This window comes from Trichosurus vulpecula, chromosome 3, assembly GCF_011100635.1.
Source record: "Trichosurus vulpecula isolate mTriVul1 chromosome 3, mTriVul1.pri, whole genome shotgun sequence".
Lineage (NCBI taxonomy): Eukaryota > Metazoa > Chordata > Mammalia > Diprotodontia > Phalangeridae > Trichosurus > Trichosurus vulpecula.
The window spans coordinates 49,908,494-49,929,957 of NC_050575.1; the positions used below are offsets into that span (position 1 = coordinate 49,908,494).

Here is a 21,464-nt window from a genome sequence, read left to right on the forward strand (position 1 = left end):
TAACCTACACAATAAATCTGAAGAATTGGGGTTCTATTTCATCTTTTCTCCATGGAGAAAAGAAAGCATGATTTGGGAGATAGCTGGCCTGAGTCTGCGATCCTGGCACAGTAGTTAAAACAGTTAATCAATGTTCTTGTCCTCAAGATTATGCTCTGAAAACCGACCCTGATGTAAAAATCGGTGGTAGTCTAGGCCTGGGTCAGTGTAAACCGTAGAGGAGGAAAATTTCTTCAATATATTTCCTGTAACCTGTAATCCGAGAGAGAGAGAGAGAGAGAGAGAGAGAGAGAGACGGTGAGTATGAGTGAGTGAGTGAGTGAGTAGGGAAGGAGGCAACAACCCCTATGGGCCTCAGTTTCTTTATGTATAAAATGAAGGGGTTGAATTAGATCCCTTTTAAGTGATCCCCCCTTCCAGCTGTAGTATTTTATTATGTAATATCTCACAGGGCCAAATTCATCTAGATGTTTAAAATCATAAAGTCTGTCACTGTGCATAGTAATATGTTTATCATTTGCTTACAATTTGCCCACCCAGACTGTGCAATCTATTCTCAGAATATTTTCTGGTGAAAGGAGAAAATCATAAGCACATTTTTATTTACAGGGAACTGGTGGGAATAGCACACCAATTATAGGAAAAACAAGTAAATTCAGCTACAAGGGATTTTAACCAGCAAAAGTTTCATTTGTAAATTAGGTTATAGTAGTGGTATGACAAAGATAATAGATTTTTAGCTGTGAGGAATCTTAAGAATTTTTAAGTCCAGCTCCATCCTTTAACAGACAAGGAAACTGAGGCCAAGAGAGATTATGACTTGCAATATCACACAGAGAGCAAGAGGCAAAGACTAATAATCTCTGTCTTCTGACTCAAAACTAGGGCTCTTTATACTAGAATAGGCCACCTCCACCTTTCCAGAAATGGGAAAACTCTGTTTAATGGGCTACTGTGAGCTTACATTTCTTCTGTAACGTGTGAATAATATTTGCACTTTCTTACCTGGTGGCCGTGGGGGAAGTGGGTTGTAAAACTATGAAGTTGTATATATAGCAATGTAAGGTATTATTGTTACCATTATAACCATCATAAGATTCACCTTGTATCACCTATATCAAAAATTAGTGGTGGGGGTGGGAGATAGTTTCAGAGTGAAAGGATGAAGGCTGAAGAAAAGCCCCATTTTTTTTTTCTCCCAACCTGGGACTTCCATTGGCATTGGCGTATATTCATTAGTAAAACGTATTCAAGAATAAGCTTGTTTCGTATATCAGAGAAGGGATTCATACTTCAAGGAAGAGTTGGGCTAGAAGACTTCTAAAATCCCTCCTATCCCTGAGTTTCTGTGATTCCACCGAAGAGTACGTCTGTATTCAAAGGAATGTCCATACTTTCAAGATGCCGTTGTATGAAGCTAAAATGTAGAAAATATATTTGTTCTGCGGAATCTTCTGACTACATTTTCAAATCTCAAGGCATTAAGTAGACTAGCTCTGGAAATCTAATGTAGACAGGATCAAGTCTTGTCTCAGACCTTTTCCCAGGATCTTGGTCTCGGATGCCATTAGGTAAGCTAGAATGCTTCTTGAGAAGTTAGAGATGGAGTATCAACCGACTCTAGTAGTTGGCAGAGAAATTAGATGTCATTAATGGGGAATTTTTGTCTGAATCTGAAATGCTGGATACAGGAAGGTGTAGTCTATGACTCTTACAATTAAGCTTCTGTGCTGCTTCCATCCTAGTAAAGCAAAGAGCGAGTGCATTGGTATGGACTTCTTGTTTTCTAAATCTGAGGCTCCAGAGACTTTTAAGAGGACCCATTTCTTGACGAATTTCTCTTTGGGGGGCTGTAGATCATTGGACTGGCAATATTTCATGGGAAAACCTTTCGAGATTCCAACGTGGTACTCTTGATTTAATCTCCCCACATCGACCCCAAGAGGACTTAAAGTTGTTTGTTTCAAAATGTGGCGGAAGAATATTTCCTTTCATTTACTTACCTCAGACCGTAAAGTTCCTTAGTATCTCAGGCTTTGGGAGGGCTATAGCAAGGATAATGGTCTGTGGCTCCTGATGCTGGACTTAGCCCCTGTGATCAGCAGGATGAGAACTCGGGTAGCCTCAGAAACCTCACATAAAAGGACTACGTTGGAACCCTCTCTTTCTGGGTGCTCGAGACGGGCTAGTATTCGCATTGCAGGGTATAGGTGCAGATGGTGTGAAGTCTGTGCGCTTGCGCAGGAGTGAATGCTTCTCAAGGGAGGGACCGAGTGCTAGGAGGTGTGCGCCAAAAGGGTCGTTTCAGGCTTAGTAAGAGATCCTGAGCTGTTTGAAACCGCTTCTGTTGCAATTAGCTACAAATGTGGTTCGTTGTCCTTTTGAGAGGGAGGGTTTCTAGGGACAATGATGTTTACAACTGAAGCGAATCATTAGGTGAGCCTGACAAATCTGTGTGTAAACAGTGAAATCTGGAGGCTTTGCATTCGGCAAGCTAATGAGAGAAAGCTCTGCCAAATGATGGGTCCTTTTTCTGATTTAAACATCTCGCTTTACACTCTCTTGGTCCTCTCCCTTCATCAACCCCCCTCGTCCCCCTCCCCGCCCCCCCCCCCATGGCATCTTGTCCTTGAAAGCTTTGGTACTATCTCTAACGCCTTTAGAAAGAGATCCGGTTTCCGCTGTTGCCTCCTATTACAAGAAACGTGTTCTGCATTAACTTAATTGCCTAAGTTAAATGTGTGCCTCTGCTGCACAGAGATTTTACTAAATACGTTTTACTAAAAAAAATAGATACTAAAGCGCGCCCGTTGCAGGTGTTATAGGGGCATCTGATTAACTATCGTTCTAATGCCGTCAGATTGATAAAAGCTACCCTGCGGTTGAATGCCATCGAATTAGACTGAGTGGTCACCGGGCACTCAGTGGCTCGGGTGGAGTCCAGGGAAAGACTTTGAGTGTCACAGAAATGCATAGTATGTATGTATGTATGTATGTGTATATGTATGTGTATGTGTGTGCATATGTGCATGCGTGTGTGTGTGTGTGTGTGTTGCCTGAGTGTCCAGAGAGGGACTAACCCGTGAAAATAAACGCTGTTGAGCAGAAGGGAGGAGGAAAAACGGAGTTTTTACAACGCTGCGACGCATTAACCCTACCGCGCTCTTGGCTTCCTTTGCTCTGCCTATTGGCTGAGCCCGGGCGGCGCTGTCTGCCAATCGGGTGCTGAAAGGCGGACAAATCGACCCCGCCACCCGAGAAAGCGGCGGGTAACCCTTGAAGCGCCGGCCAAACCGCGCCGTAGCTGGCGCGGGGAAAGGGAAGCAGGTGTCTTTGGTTGCAGTGGCCTTTTGTCTCAGGGTCGGCTTTTCTCTATCCACAAGTCCACCCTGGCGCAAAGCATTTCTGGCAGAGATGCACCACGGGGTTAAGATCTGGGCTGGAATCCGGCCGGGGGCTTGCCTTTTGTTCTTTTGCCAGCTAGGTTACGTTTCTGGGCAGATCCGCTACCCAGTCCCGGAGGAATCGAAGGAAGGGACCTTTGTGGGGAACATTGCCCAGGATTTCTTGCTGGATGCAGAAAGCCTGTCGGCTCGCCGGCTGCAGGTAGCTGGCGAGGCGAACCAGAGGTTCTTCCGCGTGGATCTAGACAGCGGAGCTCTGCTTGTCAAAGATCCCATCGATCGAGAGGCGCTGTGTGGGCTCAGTGCCAGCTGCGTTGTGCCACTGGAGTTTGTGACTGAGGGACCCTTGGAGATGTACCGGGCAGAGGTGGAGATCGTGGATGTGAATGACCATTCCCCTCGATTCCCTAGGCAGCAGCTAGACTTGGAGATTGGGGAGGCGGCACCCCCAGGGCAGCGCTTCCCCCTTGAGAAAGCTCAGGATGCCGACGTGGGGAGTAACTCCATCAGCAGCTACAGGCTGAGCCCTAACGACTACTTCGCCCTAGACGTGAAAAAGCGCAGCGACGGCAGTCTAGTCCCAGAGCTGCTTCTGGAAAAACCTTTGGACCGGGAGAAGCAAGCAGACTACCGTCTGGTGCTGACTGCCGTCGACGGGGGCAGCCCTCCAAGGTCAGGCACCGCGGAACTCAAGGTATCTGTACTGGACGTAAATGACAACGCCCCAGGTTTTGAGCAGTCTTCTTACAGAATTAGTGTGCTTGAGAGTGCACCAGCGGGCACTTTGCTCATTCAGCTGAATGCCACTGACCCGGACCAGGGTTCTAGTGGCAACATCACCTTTTCCTTCAGCAACCACACTCCGGAACGTGTGCGCTCCCTCTTTGGCCTGCACTCTACCACCGGGCAACTCACGCTTCGGGGTCCCCTGGATTTTGAGGCTGACAACTATTATGAATTTGACGTGAGGGCTAGAGATGGAGGGACGCCGGCCATGGAGCAGCACTGCAGTCTCCGAGTGGACGTATTGGATGTGAATGACAATGCCCCACAGATCACGCTGACCTCGGAGCTGGGTACCCTTCGCGAGAGCGCTGAACCCGGCACGGTGGTGGCGCTCATTAGCGTACAAGATCCGGATTCTGGGCCTAATGGCGATGTGAGCCTCCGCATCCCCGAGCACCTGCCCTTTGCACTCAAGTCGGCCTTCAAGAACCAGTTCTCCCTCGTGACAGCTGCTGCACTGGACCGAGAGGTGGAATCCAAATATGAGATTCTGGTTACTGCCTCTGATGCGGGCTCTCCGCCCCTGAGCACCCGCAGGACAATTTTCCTTAATGTTTCCGACGTCAACGATAACCCACCTTCCTTCATCCAGAGGTCCCACGAGGTCTTCGTTCAGGAGAACAACCGTCCTGGGGATCTTCTCTGCTCTCTGGCAGCCTCGGATCCAGACTCAGGTTTGAATGCGCTCATCTCTTACTCCCTTCTGGAGCCCAGAGGTCGGGATGTCTTGGCTTCCTCCTTCATCTCCCTCAATCCCCAGACTGGAGCGGTCCACGCCACCAGGTCCTTCGACTATGAACAAACTCAAACACTGCAGTTCGATGTGCAGGCCCGGGATCGCGGTGACCCCCCCCTCAGCAGCACGGTGACAGTTCGCCTTTTCGTGCTAGATCTCAATGACAATGCCCCTGCGGTACTCCGTCCCAGGGCTAGGCCAGGCTCTTTGTGCCCACAGGCACTGCCCCCATCGGTGGGCGCCGGTCACCTTGTAACCAAGGTGACTGCGGTGGACTTGGATTCAGGATATAATGCCTGGGTTTCCTATCAACTTCTCGAGGCCCCGGATCCCAGCCTATTTGCTGTGTCTCGTTATGCAGGCGAGATTCGGACAGCAGTGCCCATTCCAGCTGACCTTCCACCTCAGAAGCTGGTTATCGTGGTGAAGGACAATGGAAGTCCCCCACTCTCCACCTCAGTGACGCTGCTGGTGTCTCTAGAGGAAGATTCACACCCAGCTCTTCCCGACCTCCGGGAGCACTCAGCGAAGCCCCAAGGGGAGTCTCGCTTGACCCTCTACCTTGCCGTATCCTTGGTGGCCATCTGCTTTGTCTCCTTCGGGTCTTTTGTGGCACTACTCTCCAAGTGCCTACGAGGTACTGCCTGCGGCCTGAGATGCCTTGGCGGGACCTGCTCCTGTCTCAGTAGGTCTCGAAGGAGGGAGGGGCTCCCGCCTTCCAGTGGCATTCTCCGCATTCAGTTGGGTTCGGAAGATCCCATCAAATTTGTAGACGTGGGCGGTCACTCTCATGGTTGCACACCCTTGGCTTCAGCACCCTCTCGGAGCGATAGCTTCATGATGGTGAAATCACCGAGTGCACCTCTGGCAGGGGAGCCTGTCCGCCCAAGCTGCCCGCCTTCCGATCTGCTCTACGGCCTGGAGGTGAGACCCGCAGCCATGCTGCCCCTGCATTGGGCAGCGCCTTTGGGCTGGCCTGGCCCCATGCATGGGGCTCCGAGGCAGTCCAGCGAGGATCTGACCCCCATCGCCAGGGCCAATGATGATGAGTCACCATTTTCAGAGCACCCGCAGTGCGGTAGGCCCTGTGCTTTAGGTGCTTTTTACAACATATCCAGTGAGTTTTGTGGAGTTAGCGCTGGGGAGTGAGCTGAACCAGTATCGGAGAGCAGGAGATGAAGGTAATTGGTGAGCAAGAAAGATATAGTGGGGTGTGTCTGCACTAGGTCTGGCAAGCGGGAGCAAACCGTGATCCTTAAGTCGTAGGTTGGATTGCAGCAGGTGAGGCCAAAACTGCAGCAGGTGAGGCCAACACTGCAACAAGTCTTCCCAATCCTTTCCCTTTCTGAATGAAGATGATCCTTTCTGTGGTTTCTTTTTTCCAAACAGGGAGGCATAGACAAGTTGGAGGGGGTGGGAGGGTGGGGGCAGGGGTGATTCGCCCCTTTAGCGGGGGCTACCTAGGACCTCCAAAACTCCTGCCTGTGTCTAGAAAAACTAGGGTCTCCTGGAGGGAAGAGGGGCGGGATAAAGGAGCGTCGAGGGGTGGGGATGGAGGTGACTATGTTGGAAAGTACTCGGGTAAATATAGGAGTGACTGGCGGAGGTTCCCTCTTCCGAAGCCTCAGCAAGTGCAGACACCTGGCCTGGTTAGGAGCCGCCGCATTTTATTATCCAAGGGTTTGCAGTGATCCCAAACACTGAACTCCAACGGCTGTGATAGATGGGCTGGAATTAGGGGTTTACTTGTCTGAGGAGGGGGTGGGGGACAAAACTATAGCATCCCTTGGAATAGCTCTGGAAATGGGCCTGGAGGTGCTTTGGCCAGAGTCTGAAGCCAGGGCCAGCTGGGTCTTTAGACTGTTTGCTGGGAGGTGAGGAGCAGCTCTGGAAAGATGTCTCCCTGCCTCGAGAGCTCCAAGCTCAGCATGTGCGATCCACAGCCCGTCGTGGTCTTGGTGAGCTGTGAAAGGCTGAAGAGGCCCAGCTGGCCTATGTTGGGACTTTGTTGAAAGCCTATATCCGAGTGAGGTCGTTTGTTGTTGGGAATATTGCCTGTGTGTCCGAATCTGAACAAACTTCTTTTCATGCAGCCCCAGCGACGGGCTCAGCTGGGAGACCGGCGTTTCGCCTTCCGTACAAAGGCAAGTTTTGTATCTGGTTCAGGCGAAGCTGTCGAAGCTCCTGAAATCCCGCACGAAGTCTCTGAAGCAGAACAATGAGGAGTTTTGTAACCACTTCGGCTTCCAAACCCGCGGCTTCACAGCAAGCACCATCTGAGCTGTCAAACTTCTCTGCCAAGGGGGCTGAATCAACCTGGCGCATTCAGCTCAGGGGCGAGTGGGAGGCTTCTGAGACTTGGGCTGTTCCTAAGGTTTCAAGGAATCGGAAGTCTTCGTCATTGGCCCAAAAGAGGCGGAGTTCTCAGCCAATCAGACTTGGAGCTAGGTTGGGGGATCTGCTAGTTATCTTCCAGCTCTCTTCCCTCGCCCCCTCCAGCTCTGATTCAGTTCCCCTCCCCTTCTCTCGCCTCTCCCCCTACTCCCCACCCCCGCCACTCGGTGACTAAGGAGAGCTGCCGCCGGCAGGCAAACCCTGGAGCAGTTTTAAAAGCCTCTGGAAGAAGCTGCTAGGATTAGAGCAGCTCTGATCCAAGGCCCTAGGTCCCCTGGGAAACCGGACAGCTCCAGAGTGGCTGTAATTGAGGAAGTGCTTGAGCATGGGGCCCCAGGTGCCCCCGCAGCTGGCTTGGAAATGGCAAGTACTGTACATGTTGTCCTTGTCTGGCTGGGGCTGGGTGTCTGGGCAGCTCCGATACTCGGTGGTGGAGGAGTCCGAGGTGGGGACACTGGTGGGAAATGTGGCTGTGGACCTGGGCTTGAAGATGACAGAACTGGAGAGCCGCCGGTTGCGATTGGGATCGGAGGAAAGCCGCCGCTATTTTGCCCTAAATCTGGTCAGTGGCGCCCTGGTGGTCAACCAGAAGATCGACCGTGAGAGCCTGTGCGGAGCCAGCACCGGTTGCCTGCTGCCAGTACAGGTGGTTACTGAGCATCCCCTGGAGCTGTTCCGTGTAGAGGTGGAAATCTTAGACCTTAATGACAACTCCCCCAGCTTCAGCACCTCAGAGCGAGAGGTGAGAATCTCCGAATCAGCTACTCCAGGGGCAAGATTTCCCCTGGACAGTGCCCAAGATCCCGATGTGGGCACCAACACTGTGAGCTCTTATATGCTCAGTCCTAGTCTCCATTTCTCCCTGGATGTGAAGACCCTGAAAGATGGGAGGTTGTTTCCTGAACTGGTGCTGGAGCGATCCCTGGACAGAGAGGAACAAGCGAACCACCAGCTGGTGCTCACTGCAGTAGATGGGGGCATTCCAGCCCTTTCGGGCACTGCTCGTGTTTCTATCACTGTGTTGGATATCAATGACAATGCACCGGTCTTCGAGCCCTCTCTGCTAAGGGTGACCCTCCCCGAAAACACCCCCCCGGGTAAGCTACTAGTCCGCCTCAATGCCACCGACGCTGACTCAGGCCCCAACGGCCAGCTGGAGTATTCTTTTGGGGACCACACATCAGAAGTGGCTCGGGAGCGCTTCAGCCTGGATTCCCGCAGTGGCGAGATCCGAGTACTGGGCCCCGTGGATTTCGAGGAATCAAGTTTCTATGAACTCCACGTGCGAGCCCGGGACCAAGGCCAGCCTTCTATGGAAGGCCACAGCGTGGTGCAGATAGAAGTAGAGGATGCCAATGACAACGCCCCTGAGGTACTGCTCACCTCCTTGGTAAACCCAGTGCCCGAGGATACACCTGTGGGCACTGTGGTGGGACTGTTCAATGTGAGGGACCGAGATTCAGGCATGAACCGACGGTTGACCCTGGAAATCTCTCCTAATCTGCCCTTCCAGATTAAGCCCTTTGAGAACCACTATTCACTGCTGACCAGCGAGAGGCTGGACCGGGAAGCCACTGCTCACTACACCATCGAGATGCTGGCCCGAGACACTGGCTCGCCGCCGCTGCAAACTAGCTTAACCATCCTACTCAACATCTCCGATGTCAACGACAACGCTCCTCACTTTTCGCAGCAGCTCTACAGCGCCTATATTGCAGAGAACCGGCCTCCAGGCTCCCTGCTCTGCACGGTAGCAGCTTCAGACCCAGACGCCGGAGACAACGCCCGCCTCAGCTACTCCATCTTGGGGACTCAGATCCAGGGCGCCCCGGCCTCCTCCTTCATCTACATTAATCCGGAGGATGGACGTATATTTGCCCAGCGTACTTTCGACTATGAGCTACTACAGGTGCTCCAGATCACCGTAGGGGTGAGGGACGGGGGCTACCCGGCCCTGCGCGCCAATGCCACTCTGCACGTGTTTGTCCTAGATCAGAACGACAACGCGCCGACGGTGTTGCATCCTCGACCAGGCAGAGAAGTTGCCTCCCCCCAGAGGCTTCGGCGCTCGGCTCCCCCAGGTTCCCTCGTCACCAAGGTTACGGCAGTGGACGCCGACTCAGGACACAATGCCTGGCTCTCCTACTCGCTGTTGCCTCAGTCGACAACCCCAGGCCTTTTCCAGGTGTCAGCTCACAGCGGGGAGGTCCGCACAGCCCGGTCCCTGCAGGAGGGAGACTCTGATACGCAACTGGTAGTGGTCCTGGTGAGGGACAACGGCGAGCCCGCGCTTTCCTCCACTGCCACCGTGCTTCTGGTCCTGCAGGACGAGGACGCTGAGGAATTGCCCCAATCCAGCGATTTCCTCACGCACCCTCAGGAGAGCTCCAATCTCACTCTCTACCTTATTGTAGCATTAGCGGCTGTCAGCCTCCTTTCCCTAATCTCTTTCACCTTTTTGTTAGCTAAGTGCCTGAGGAGGGGCGAGGATGGGGAAAGTTGTTGCAGGCGTCAGGACTCGCCCTCCAGAGATTTCTATAAGCAATCTAGTCCCAATGTGCAGCTGAGCTCTGACGGCACTCTGAAGTACATGGAGGTAACTTTGCGGCCTGCTCACTCACAGACTCATTGCTACAGGACTTGCTTCTCTCCGGCATCAGACGGAAGCGACTTCACTTTCCTAAGGCCACTCAGTGCCCCACAGCCTTCGGCTTTGGCCTTGGAGCCTGACGCCTCCCTGTCTCGCTCCAATACATTGAAGGAGGCGAGTCAGGTGAGCTGCTCCTCCCTCTTTGCCTTCGACCCTGTGAAAGCGTGTAGAACTAACTACCTTAACTTGGGAAATCGGTGGAGGGGAGACGTTACCTGACACTTCTTCCCGCCCCCGCCCCTTAGTCTTGCCTTCCTACAGAGGGTACTTACTCCCAAAGATCAGGTATCCACATTTGAAGGAATTTACTTAATTCATCTCTAATGAGAAGGATTGGGGGTGGGGGTGGGGAACTAGGGTAAGAAGATAGAGGCTGGGAGAACGGCTCATCTCCGCCCCCATCACCTTCCCAATGCCCACATTTTGGGGAAAGGCTGGGTCGGGGCTTTGAACCTATTTGGGGACAAAACAGGGATAAGATCTCTTGGCCCTACTGTCACCAGAAGCTTTGGGGTGTTCCTCAAGGTTCACATTTCCGACAAACTCAAAGGACTACCTTTTGGTATTCAAGGCTTGTATAAATTATGGGCAGTATCTGATCCTTCGTGGGAACAGGAAATTACCCAGAAGGGTTGCCCAAAAGAATCTCCTTTTCCCTGTCTTTCACATTCACACACTCCTATTGGTCCAGGTATGCTACAGTCATGTGTGTGTGTGTGTGTGTGTGTGTGTGTGTGTGTGTGTGTGTACACTCCAACTGTACCACGAATACAAATCACACCAGACACACTGACACACAGACCCACTAACAGAAACAGATACACTAACATAGAGACACAGAATTCCCACAGACATAGCACAGAACTTCCTCACACACACAAGGTTATCTCTCTTACAGGACACATTACACATTCTGTGTGGATTTGTGTGTGTGTGTGTGTCTCTGTGTGTGTGTGTCTGTCTGTCTGTCTCTCTCTTCTCTTTCTCTCTCCTCTCCCTCTCCCTTTTACTCTCTCCCTTCCTCCAGCACTCCTTTTCCCTCTCCTCTCCCTATTTCTCTCTCCCTCCAGCTGTCTCTCTTTCTCTCTTCCCTCCTCACATATACACAATGCCCAATTTTAGTGCTATTTCTTGACACCTGTATTGAGTCCCTAGAGGAAGGCAAGGGTTGATAAGCAGAAATTCTAAAGTAAGGGCTCTTAACTTGGAGTTAACAGACCCTCAAGTGGGTCTGTGGATAGATTTCAGGGCATCTATGAACTTGGATGGGGAAAAATGCATCTTTATTTCAACATAATTGGATTCTCTGTAATTCTAAGTATTTTATCTATTTAAAACCATTATTATGAGGGGGATCTATAGGTTTAACCAGACTGCCAAAACAACCTAGGACATGCAAAAAAAGATTAAGAATTCCTGATCTAAAGTCTTTTTAGGATGTCTTAAAGACATGGGCCTGAAGGAGTCCCAAAAGATACAGCTGTTTGTTTCCCAAGTAACTTGGGACTCAAAGGTTTCAAGCCTAGTCAAATGAGCCGGGGTCTCCTGCAAGACAAAACTAGCACAAGGCCTAAAAAGTGGGCAAGGAACAATGGAGTAACTTCTAAATGAGATTGGTAGAGTCCTGGGCTAATGCAAATGTGACAATTTGAAAGAGGCATCACCCTACAAAGAGAAGGCCCTAGTAAGGGAAACCCTGCTGCTACTATTCAGGATAACAGGTGAGTTGGGCTGAGGATCCTCAGAACTCCAGTTCTGAGGTGGTAAGTGTACCCCCATCTCTCAATGCACTTTAAGATCAATGAGTGATAGACATTTGCTCTGTCTTTGTCAGGGTCACACACATTCACAAAAGCTGGCTGTGACTAGGTGGACATCTGAGTGAAGCAGGAACTAATGGGGCCTCACACTCAGGTAGAACTGGGGGGAGGGGAGGGTCAGGGGCTTGTTCTGGGGCTTCTGAGGCAGCTCTCCTTTCTGAAGGGGAAAGCCTCAGATGGGGCCCCTATTATTGAGAATGCCTATTTGGCCTTTTGGTGTTTGTCTGGATAGATACCTGTGATAATATCTTTCCACTTGTGATAAAGTAGATGCGATCCATTGAACCATGAGATTTCAGAACTAGAAGGGATATTAGAGATCCTAGAGTCCAATCTTCTTTTACAGATGAAGAAATTGAGACCCAGAAAGGAGAAATGAGTTGTCCAAGGTCACACAGCTAGTAGCAGAGGCAAGAGAGGAGCTTGAGTCTCCTGATTCTCTGTAGTCTTAAACTAGACTCTCCATCATCTTTAGGCTGACGGATTTGCCAACCCCTTACCATCACCACCACAACCCTCAGAAAGGTGATGGAGCTTTCATCATAAAATAAGGGGATTCCCCCTGCACCTTGGCTTGGGATTCCAGAGTCCTTAGTTCAGCTACCAGCTCTTCTCAGTTGTTTATCCTGCTTTCAAGTGTGAATCACTTCCCAGTTCTGCCTTTCCTTTTTCCTGGAGAAAAGTGATCTTGAGCACGAAAGACACACCCTCTCTCCTCCCTGGAGCAATCAGGAAAATCAGTTACTATTTCCAGAGGCCAGGAGGTGAGAAGGAAGTAACCAGAAAGTGTTTGGTGAGAGCAGCCTTATGAGGCAGTGTGGAATTGGAGTCAGAGGACCTGGGCTAAAATCCAGGCTCTAACCACATACTAGCTACATCCTCTTGGGCAAGATACTTAACTCCTCTGAGTTTCTGTTTCCTCGTCTGTATATTGCTTCTCTATTTAGATGGATTGTATTGATTCAGGTGTTTCCTCCAACAGTACAGATGGAAACCTGCTAATACTCCCTCATTCTGTGCAACTCTTGTCTCTTCTCCTATAAATACCTTTTGGCTTCTCCATTCAATATACTGGGAACCTTCCTCTGGATCAGGGATAATTTAAAACTGGAATCTAGAGTCTCCTTCCCCAAAGGGTTCCATGGGATAGATTTCAAGGAGTCATGACCTCAGATGGGAAAATTACACTTTTATTTGTATTAATCTATCAATAAAATTTAGTATTTTCTTTAATTATGTTTGTTTTTTTAAACAGCACTCTGGGAAAGGGAGTCCATAGCCCTCCCCAGACTGCCAGTGGAGTCCAAGACATGCACTAAAAAAGGTTAGGAACTCCCACTCCAGATCTCTTGGCATTTTAGAGGCACCAGGGTAGAACATTTGCTAATCCTTATCTTTCTTCCCAACTGGCCCACTTCCTTTCCTGGATATATCTGCAAAATTGAGATAATAATACCTGTAGTCTACAGAGAGTTGTCAGAATCAGATGAGAAAATGTAAATGAAGTGCTTTATAAATTTTGAAGTGCTATTATAAATTGAAGCTGTTATTATGGTAATGACATATTCCTTGCAAGTTTTCTTCATAATGAAGTAAGGGGGTGGGACAGGACCATAGAGATCGAGGAGCTGGATAATAGCTCAATCTGCCATTCCATTTTCAATGAATCCCCTGAGTCCTATAGCTGCAAATAGCAGTCATCATGAATGTGGGGTTGAGGGGAAAAAGGAAGAGGGAGGGGAATGGGCTTGAGTCCTGTGAAAGTTGATTTCCTGGAGGTCATAGCCCTAGTGGCCCACGCCACTCAGGACAGAGCATCCTTGTTCTCTCTGTATCCACTATAGCAAAGTGGCCATTGTCCAGCAGGATGGAGCATGTGGGCAAGAGGTCCCCTTGGCCCTGGGGGTGTCTTTGCAAAACTGAATCTCTGGATTGTCTCCTAAATTAACAATGTGCTTGGCAATTGGAGATATGCATTTGAACAGGGAACAACAGAACTTGGTATCTAAAATTGTATAAAGGAGAAGATGTTGAAGTATTGAGGCTGAGCTATCCAGGCTCATGGCTACTCAGTTAGGGTACTCTTTGCTTTACTCTGCATACAGTGCCCTCCATTTCCTTCCACAGAAAAAGCAGGATTCTCTGGCTTCCTGCTTCTCTGAACCAAACAACATTCTCAAGCCGTCTCTGGTGGCTTTGTTTTTGTTGTCTGTCTGGTGCAGAAACGGGCTTGGGAGGAGAGAAGGAGGGGGATGGGTTTATTCTTTAAGAAAGATTTCTTTCCTTGCTCAATATATCTTGTCCCTTTCACCTTTAGTCTCAGCATCCCAGTATTTATTTCTCTTTGGGAACATTGATTCTCTTAATCTCCAGCTTCTCCCCCCACCCACCCACCCTCCAGTTCTCCCAATCCCTCTTGATTTCCCCTTCTCCCCTTCCTTCCTCAGGAGCTCATTTGCTTCCATCCTCCCTCTGCTTGCTTCCTCTAACCCCTCTCTTTCCCTGGCATGTGCCTGAGGCTGGCCACTGAATCACTTCAGCCTCACTCAAACATGTCTCTTTTTGTTTCCTCTGCAGCAAGCCCCGCCCAACACGGACTGGCGTTTCTCTCAGGCCCAGAGACCTGGCACCAGTGGGTAGGTCTATCATTTTTCTTTTCCTCTAAAAATTCTTCCCTTGAAATGTGGGAAGGGTGAAGTCTAAGGTTTGGGGCAAAATACTTCTCCCTTTCCCTCCCCCCCCCCCCCCCGTTGATTTCAGGAGAATCCTGGGATCCCAACATCTGCTTGGAACAAATAGCTCCTAAACCCAGAAGGAGAGGATACCTGCCTGGACCCTTTTAGACTATCTGTTTTTACATTAATTCCCCCCTCCCATTCCTCACTCAGAATTCACCTTAGGGAGCCTGTGAGTTTCCTCAGTAGTAAACTCCCAGGATGGTATTAAAATGGGATTTGAGTGGAACTCCCTCCCCCCCACCAAACACACACACACACACATTCACATAGACACTTCCCAGATAATGGAAACAGTCTAAGCCTGAGAGCTGACCCAGAGAGGCTTCTTTTATCTTGGTCTCTTCTCCATTCATCACTCTTTTCTCTAACCCCATGTTGTCATCAACTATGTGGAGGGGGGGAGGGGAATCCCTCTTTGACTCTAACCTCTATGGAGGGATCCAGAGCATATCCACCCTTTGGGTAAAAAGATGGAAGGTTATTCTATTCCCCTCCCCTGATTCTAAGATTTTGGCTTGGAATCAACTTCCATTCTGACCCTCCATTTCAGGCAGAGCTCAGAAAAACAGCAGACAACAGCAATAGGCAGCTGGTTTCTCCTAGAAACACTGAGCAGTGGGGGAGGGGTGGGAGGATGGGCAGCAGTAGAGGAGGAGACACTGCAGAGATGGGAAGGAAGAACTCTGTAAAGGGTAATGGGAAATGTCCTTTTGAGGGGAGAAGTGCAGCATCCATGCTGAGAAGGAAAAAAGCAAAACCATCCTGGTGTGTGTGTGTGTGTGTGTGTGTGTGTGTGTGTGTGTGTCCCCAATTATCATCTGTCTTTCCATTTTCTCTGTTTTATTTCTGTTTCTCTGCCTTGGTCTATTTCTCTGCAGTTCCCTGTTTGTCTATTTCTCAATCTCTATTTATCAGTTTGTTGTAGTTTTTCAATGAATCTGTTTCCCAATACACCTCCCCCTCCCCCACCCCATCCCTGTATATGTCAGTCTCTATCTGTCTCACATGTATTGAAACAAACATGCACATTCCTTCTCCTTATCTCTCATCCTTTCTCTGATCATTTCTCTTTAACCCTTATCCCATTATCTGTTTAGAGTCAGCCTGCTTGGAGCAGTGTGTGTGTATGTGTGTGTGTGTGTGTGTGCTCTCTCGAGCACATGTACATATGTTCACTGTTGGGGTAGGGAATCTTCTCTCCACTAAATCTCAGCCTGAGAGTTTGAGGTTTTCCCTGATTTTAGGGTCTGCTCCAGGGCCCCTTGGTGACAGCTTATGAGCGTCTCCCACAGGGTAGGAACTATTCTGAGATAGGATGACGGGTGGGGAGGAAGAGTATGCAGTAAGAGAGAACCCCATAGGGGAAAAGATTTAGTGTGCCAACTGAAACTCAGAGTAGAGAAGAAGTTTTGGATAAAATGGAATCCCACTCAAGCTCCTGGGACCCAAGGGAAAGTGTTGAATTTGGAATCAGTGGACTAGGGTTCAAATCCTTTACTACCTACATAACCTCAGGCAAGTCAACTTCTCTGGGCTTCATCTACCCTTTTCCCAATGCCCCCACCCTTATAGGCCCTCCTGGAGCAAGTCCAGGCTGATCCTTTTTGGGGGGGCAATTTTGCCTCCCACCCCTGCAGTAGTACAGAACTTCCCAGAATAGTCACTAATGTTCCCTGGATCCAAAATACTTTGTTAAAAGAGATTCAAATAACAGTAACAACAACAGCAAAGATAACGTGTCTGTGTCTGGGCTTTCATTCCCATATTACCCACGTCTAGTCCCTAACCCTATATAGATGATAGCCTAAATTGCCTTCCACTCTAGGGAAGTTTCATTGTCTGCACAAAACCAGTTATGCTCAAACAGTGGAGAGTAGAGGAAATACCAAGGGAAGTTGGGAAAGGATCCAGGATGGATCCAGGACCCAGATCCTAGGGAGATGCAACATGGGTAGGTAGGCTCACTCCTATGCTCCTAGAGTCCCATTACTGGGCAAACCTCATTGAATCCCAATTCTATCAGATGATGGAGACAAAGGGAAAGGGATCCTCTCCTCAATCTCTAAATTGGGAGTGCTTTACTGAGGTTGTGAACTTGGCTTTTTTAAAAATATTCTAATAGCTGTATTTCAATATAATTGGTTTACTTTGCAATCCTATGTATTTTACATTATACATTTAAAAACATTTCTCTTGAGCAGAGGTCCAGAGGCTTTACAAGACTTTCCAAAAAAAAAAAAGGTTAAAAACTCCCATTCTAGATGATAAAGAATTTTCTTAGCTGCCCACACCCAGGGATTTAAAAAAGGAGAAGGAGGTTGAGGGGAGATTTCCCCCTATAAAAACCCTCATCCTGGATCCTTTCCCAACTTCCCTTGGTATTTCCTCTACTCTCCACTGTTTGAGCATAACTGGTTTTGTGCAGACAATGAAACTTTCCTAGAGTGGAAGGCAATTTAGGCTATCATTTATATAGGGTTAGGGACTAGACATGTGATTTCATTTCTATAAGAAATTCTCTTTACCCATCCAGGTTGACATCTTCTCTGCAATTTATAGTCTTAGAGAATCACCTCAGATGTTAAATGACTTGTCTAGGGTCACACAGCCAGCATGTGTCAGAGTTGGGACATGAACCCAGGTGTTCTTGAATTGAAGACCCTCTCTCTATCCATTACACCATTATACTTAAGGCCTATCAGTGGCAGAGATGCTGCCAGCTACATATAGCTGAAAGCAACAGCTCAGTTTTACACTGTTCAGATAGCTGAGTTCAGGTTTAAAGCCCCCATTGCTATCACTGTCACTACAAGTGACAACTCAGTTTTAAGATGATCCAATAGATCTGTCTGAGTTCTGTCTATTATTGCTCCTCATTAGTCCTTAATATTCTTTCCTAAACACCTGCCCCATTACTTCTGATTGAAACTAGCTGTTGTCTTCACTTATACACTGGAGAGTCCGATTTTCCCATACTTTTCTCTTTGGCCTCTGGAGTGGTTACTGTTCTAGCCTCTGTATTTCTACTATAAATATGTGTATGTGTGTATGTATACATGTGTATACATATATGTGTATGTACACACATCTGTATGTATGCATGTACATGCATGTGTGTATATGTATGTATGTATACACAAACACACACATATATAATACAGTGAGCAAGTCCCTTCCAATCAGCAGGCCTCAGTTTCCCCATCTGTGAAATGAAAAGGTGTAGAACATATAATTCTAAGGTCTTTCAGATGACATACTAAGATCCCCAATTCTACTCTTCCCCATTCCCTAGATATGGGAGTTCTCTCACCCTTAATTCCTGTCCCATCTTCCTGACCCACCCTCACTTCTAAGAGCCCAATTATCTTTCCACCACATGGGAATCACCATACTGCTCTATCACTAGTTCCATGTTCTTTACTATAAGACTGATTAAGACAGACTTCCTTTATGGCTTCAACAATATTTAGTTTTCCTCTCTTCTTTTTGGTTAATTTAGCTGATAGTTTAATTTTTGAAGGGAAAAAACAACTGAGATATTTTATTTATTTATTTAACTTTGATGTTTTCAGTTCTGCTAACCTCTCCCTACATTCCCCTAACATATATAGGATTATAGATTTAGAGATGAAGGGGACCTTAGAGGTCATTTAGTTCAACCCTCTCATTTTACAGAGAGGTTAAGTGAATTGCCCAAGGTCACACAGGTAATAAATGACAGAGCAGGTACTCAAACACAGATCCTTTGACTCAAAGCCCACTATTCTTTCCCCTTATACCTCATAGCTTTTGCATTTCAAAACAACTTCCTAGACTTCTTCATTAAATAAGAAAATCCCTATATTTATATTTTAGCTTAAAACTCCACATATACATTTTAACACAGAAAATTCTAGCCTCTGACCTGGGGTGTCTACTCTGAATACAAAAGACAAAATACAGAGGGGTTTTTTTTTATTAAATCATCTTCATCCTTAGCTCCATTCTAGCCAAGCTCTCCCACTGTCCCTGCTTCACTGTTTCTCAAACCCCAGAAGAAGCACATCTGCCCCTGGTGTTGTTCTCAGACCCCCAGCTGCAAGGGAAATGTTACTTCCTTTCTTTTTTCCCCAACATCTCAAGAACTGGGACCAAATTGGATTAAATGACCAATAACAAGACCCTTCCTTCCCAAATCCCAAAGCTTCCTCTTATTCCCCGTCCCCAGGCCTTCACTCCAAAGAGCTGGCTGGCTGCCTGGCTCCCTGGCTGCCTGTCTTGAACCACTTCCTTTGAAACCTTGTGGCATGCTCAGCCCCTAGCATCTTTCCCAACTCTATCCTTTGCTGTCCTTCCTTCACTTCACAGCTGTTAGCACCCACCACCACCACCACTCCCATATCTCTCTTCTCGAACCTGAATGGACTTTTCTTTGGTGTTACTCCCCACTCCACCAGCTGCCCCTTTCATTTATCTTAGTCACAGTCAGCTCTGCCTGAATTCCTCCAGCCTGGGGCTTAGCTCCCTGGACTGGTCAATACTCTCTGCTCAGATGTAGCAGGGGCTGTTAAGAGAAACCCAGGCTGGGATAAAGTGGCTGTAGAAATTCAGTCATGTGACCATAAAGGAGATGTGCCCACCTCCAGGGGAGGAAGGGAGAAGCTTGAGTTCTAAAGCCTTTAGTCCTAGACAAGAGGTCAAAGAAATCTAAACTCTCTGCCTTTCCACCTCTTGTCTGGTTATCTTCCCTTTTAATATCAGTTGGCAAAATGTATGTGTGGGTGGGTGTGTGTGTGTCTGTGTGTCTCTGTGTATGTCTATGTGTGTGTGTGTATGTGTATCTGTATGTGTGCATGTGTAGAGCAGTTATGGGGATATGGGGATGCTATTCAGAGTTCTCATTCACTAGTCAGGCAGGGCTATTAGCAATCCTAGCCTTCTGCAAAATGACAAAATGTCAGGAAATATAAGGGCTAGCAGAGACCACCTGAACCAGTGGTCTCATTTTTACAGTAAGGAAACTGAGGCCCAGAGATGCAGAAGTGCCTTGCTCATCATGATCAAATGAGATAAAATTTGTAAAAAGCACTCAGCACAGTGCTTGGCACACAGTAGACACTGTATAAAATTGTATTTCTTTTCTCTTTCCTTCCATCAAAGTCACAAACATGAGTGGCATACATGGACCAGTCTCCTGTTACTGAAGGACACAGGCCTTTTGCCTTGCAGTTTGGTCTTCCTTCTTATATACCATACATGTGAAAGTATTCAGCAGGGAGGATATTAGAACAAAATAGGTGAAATTTGTATTTGGCAACCCCAATTTCCTATTTTGGGTTTTTTCCTGGAAAAAAGTAATCTCAGAAAACCCCATGGAGACCTCTTCAAGACCTGTACTGCCTGCCTCTTCAAGGGCTCAGGGCCCACCTCTGTGTCCCATCTTTCATAATCCAGATAGACTCTCAGAAAAGGCTCTACTATTAGTAATTTGCCCTTAAAGCATGAATAAAAGCAATGTGTTATGTCTCTGAGTGGTATTTGTATTTTTAGTAAATAAATTTTATTGATCTCTTCTTTTATATTACCTAGATTTCCTCTTCTATCTCTACCCCTCACCCTTCCTGAGAGCTATCGCAACCACAAAGAAAAAATAAGAGAAAAAAATCAGTAAACTTATCAATACATCAGGAAAAAAAGTGGTGTTAGTACTTTAAACCCTTTTGGTCCTCACAGAATGGCAGACTTTGCCAGACAATAGGAAGTGAAAGAGGGAAGAAAAAGATGCCTTCTCTGGTTCCTGAAATTCTATTATAATAGACTAGTTCATATTTTTATTATCTTTTTCAAAAGTTCTGTTGCCTTTTGTTTCATATACCAGAAATCTCCCCTCACCCACCTGAATGAACTCTCCCTTTTAACAAAGAAATATAGTTAAGGAAAACCAGTCGACACAGGGACCATTTTTGATGCAAAAACAATATTGAGTACCTATGGTCCCCACCTTTGATAGTGAGAGGAGGGAGGTGTATTTCATCATTTTTCATATAGAACCAGTGCTTAATATGATGCATTATTGTCTTTAATCTGACCTCAGCTGTCCTTTCACCTTCTTTTCACTCATACTATTGAAGTCATTGTGTTTATTGTTCTCCTCATTTAGCTCTCTTTGCTCTGAATCACTCCATGTTTTTCCATGTTTTTTTAAATTCTCCACATCTTTTTTTTTAATAGAACTATCATATTCCATCACATTCACACAGTCCAGTTGACCTCTCCCACTTTTCCTATAGTCAAATTGTATGTCCCCTGGGCATAAAAAGGCAGGTCCCAAACACAATATCCAGTGGGGTGGAAAGGAAAGATCCCAGGCTGGGACTAGCATAGGGAGAAAGAATCCCAGGGCAGAGTCAATGTTCACTATCTGTCCATCTCCCTATAGCTCCCAGAATGGTGATGAAGGAGGCACCTGGCCCAACAATCAATTTGACACAGAGATGCTTCAGGCAATGATCCTGGCTTCTGCCAATGGTAAGTTGTGCGCTGGGGGGAAGGAGGGTGAGGGAGAAGGGGAGAGGAAACAAAATAAAATAAGAGGGAGGGGTTGGTGATGATCTCAGAATACCTTTAATTGAAATTAGGGTCTTGGGTATCTGGGGTCTTGAAACCAAGTCCCAAGATGGGAGGGAATGTAGAGCACTGGACTTGGTATCAGGAAGACCTTAGTTTAAATCCTACCTTAAACAATTACTAGTTGTGCGATCCTCAACTTAACCTTTCTCTGTGTCAGTTTTCTCATCTATAAAACAAGAGGGTAGGACTTGACGGCCACTAAGGTCCCTTCTACCTCTCAATCCTCAATTCTATTATCTATCATCTATGTCAGTCAGACTACAGACCAATGGTGTGTTGAGATCATTTGGCTGGGCTTTCTGGAGTCCTAGTGTATAGAAAATGAGA

General features: G+C 47.6%; 2 protein-coding genes across 11 annotated transcripts in view; both read left to right on the forward strand.

Moving 5' to 3' along the window:
* The window catches only part of LOC118842908 (protocadherin gamma-C5-like), a 169,134-nt gene that overhangs the window by 141,918 nt on the left and 5,752 nt on the right, over nucleotides 1–21,464 (forward strand). For 9 of the 10 annotated variants that reach the window (XM_036750238.1, XM_036750239.1, XM_036750241.1 and 6 more), the window contains exons 2-3: nucleotides 14,368–14,426; nucleotides 20,947–21,035. In XM_036750238.1, coding sequence (XP_036606133.1) covers nucleotides 14,368–14,426; nucleotides 20,947–21,035 — 148 coding nt within the window. Of the gene's footprint in view, nucleotides 1–7,482; nucleotides 10,094–14,367; nucleotides 14,427–20,946; nucleotides 21,036–21,464 lie in introns of those variants that run through there. The other variant, XM_036750235.1, reaches the window with a different exon arrangement.
* On the forward strand, nucleotides 3,415–7,206 carry PCDHGC4 (protocadherin gamma subfamily C, 4). Its single transcript, XM_036748575.1, has 3 exons — nucleotides 3,415–6,004; nucleotides 6,419–6,575; nucleotides 7,020–7,206. Exons 1-3 carry the CDS (start codon nucleotides 3,415–3,417, stop codon nucleotides 7,204–7,206), a joined length of 2,934 nt encoding a protein of 977 aa, XP_036604470.1.

Bases quoted from the DNA above. Each gene is read 5' to 3' on its own strand.
- PCDHGC4 (XM_036748575.1), top strand. From the start codon at position 3,415: ATGCACCACGGGGTTAAGATCTGGGCTGGAATCCGGCCGGGGGCTTGC. The intron at 6,005-6,418 runs GTAGGCCCTGTG...GCCTGTGTCTAG, and splicing joins TTCAGAGCACCCGCAGTGCG to AAAAACTAGGGTCTCCTGGA. The intron at 6,576-7,019 runs GTTAGGAGCCGC...CTTTTCATGCAG, and splicing joins AAGTGCAGACACCTGGCCTG to CCCCAGCGACGGGCTCAGCT.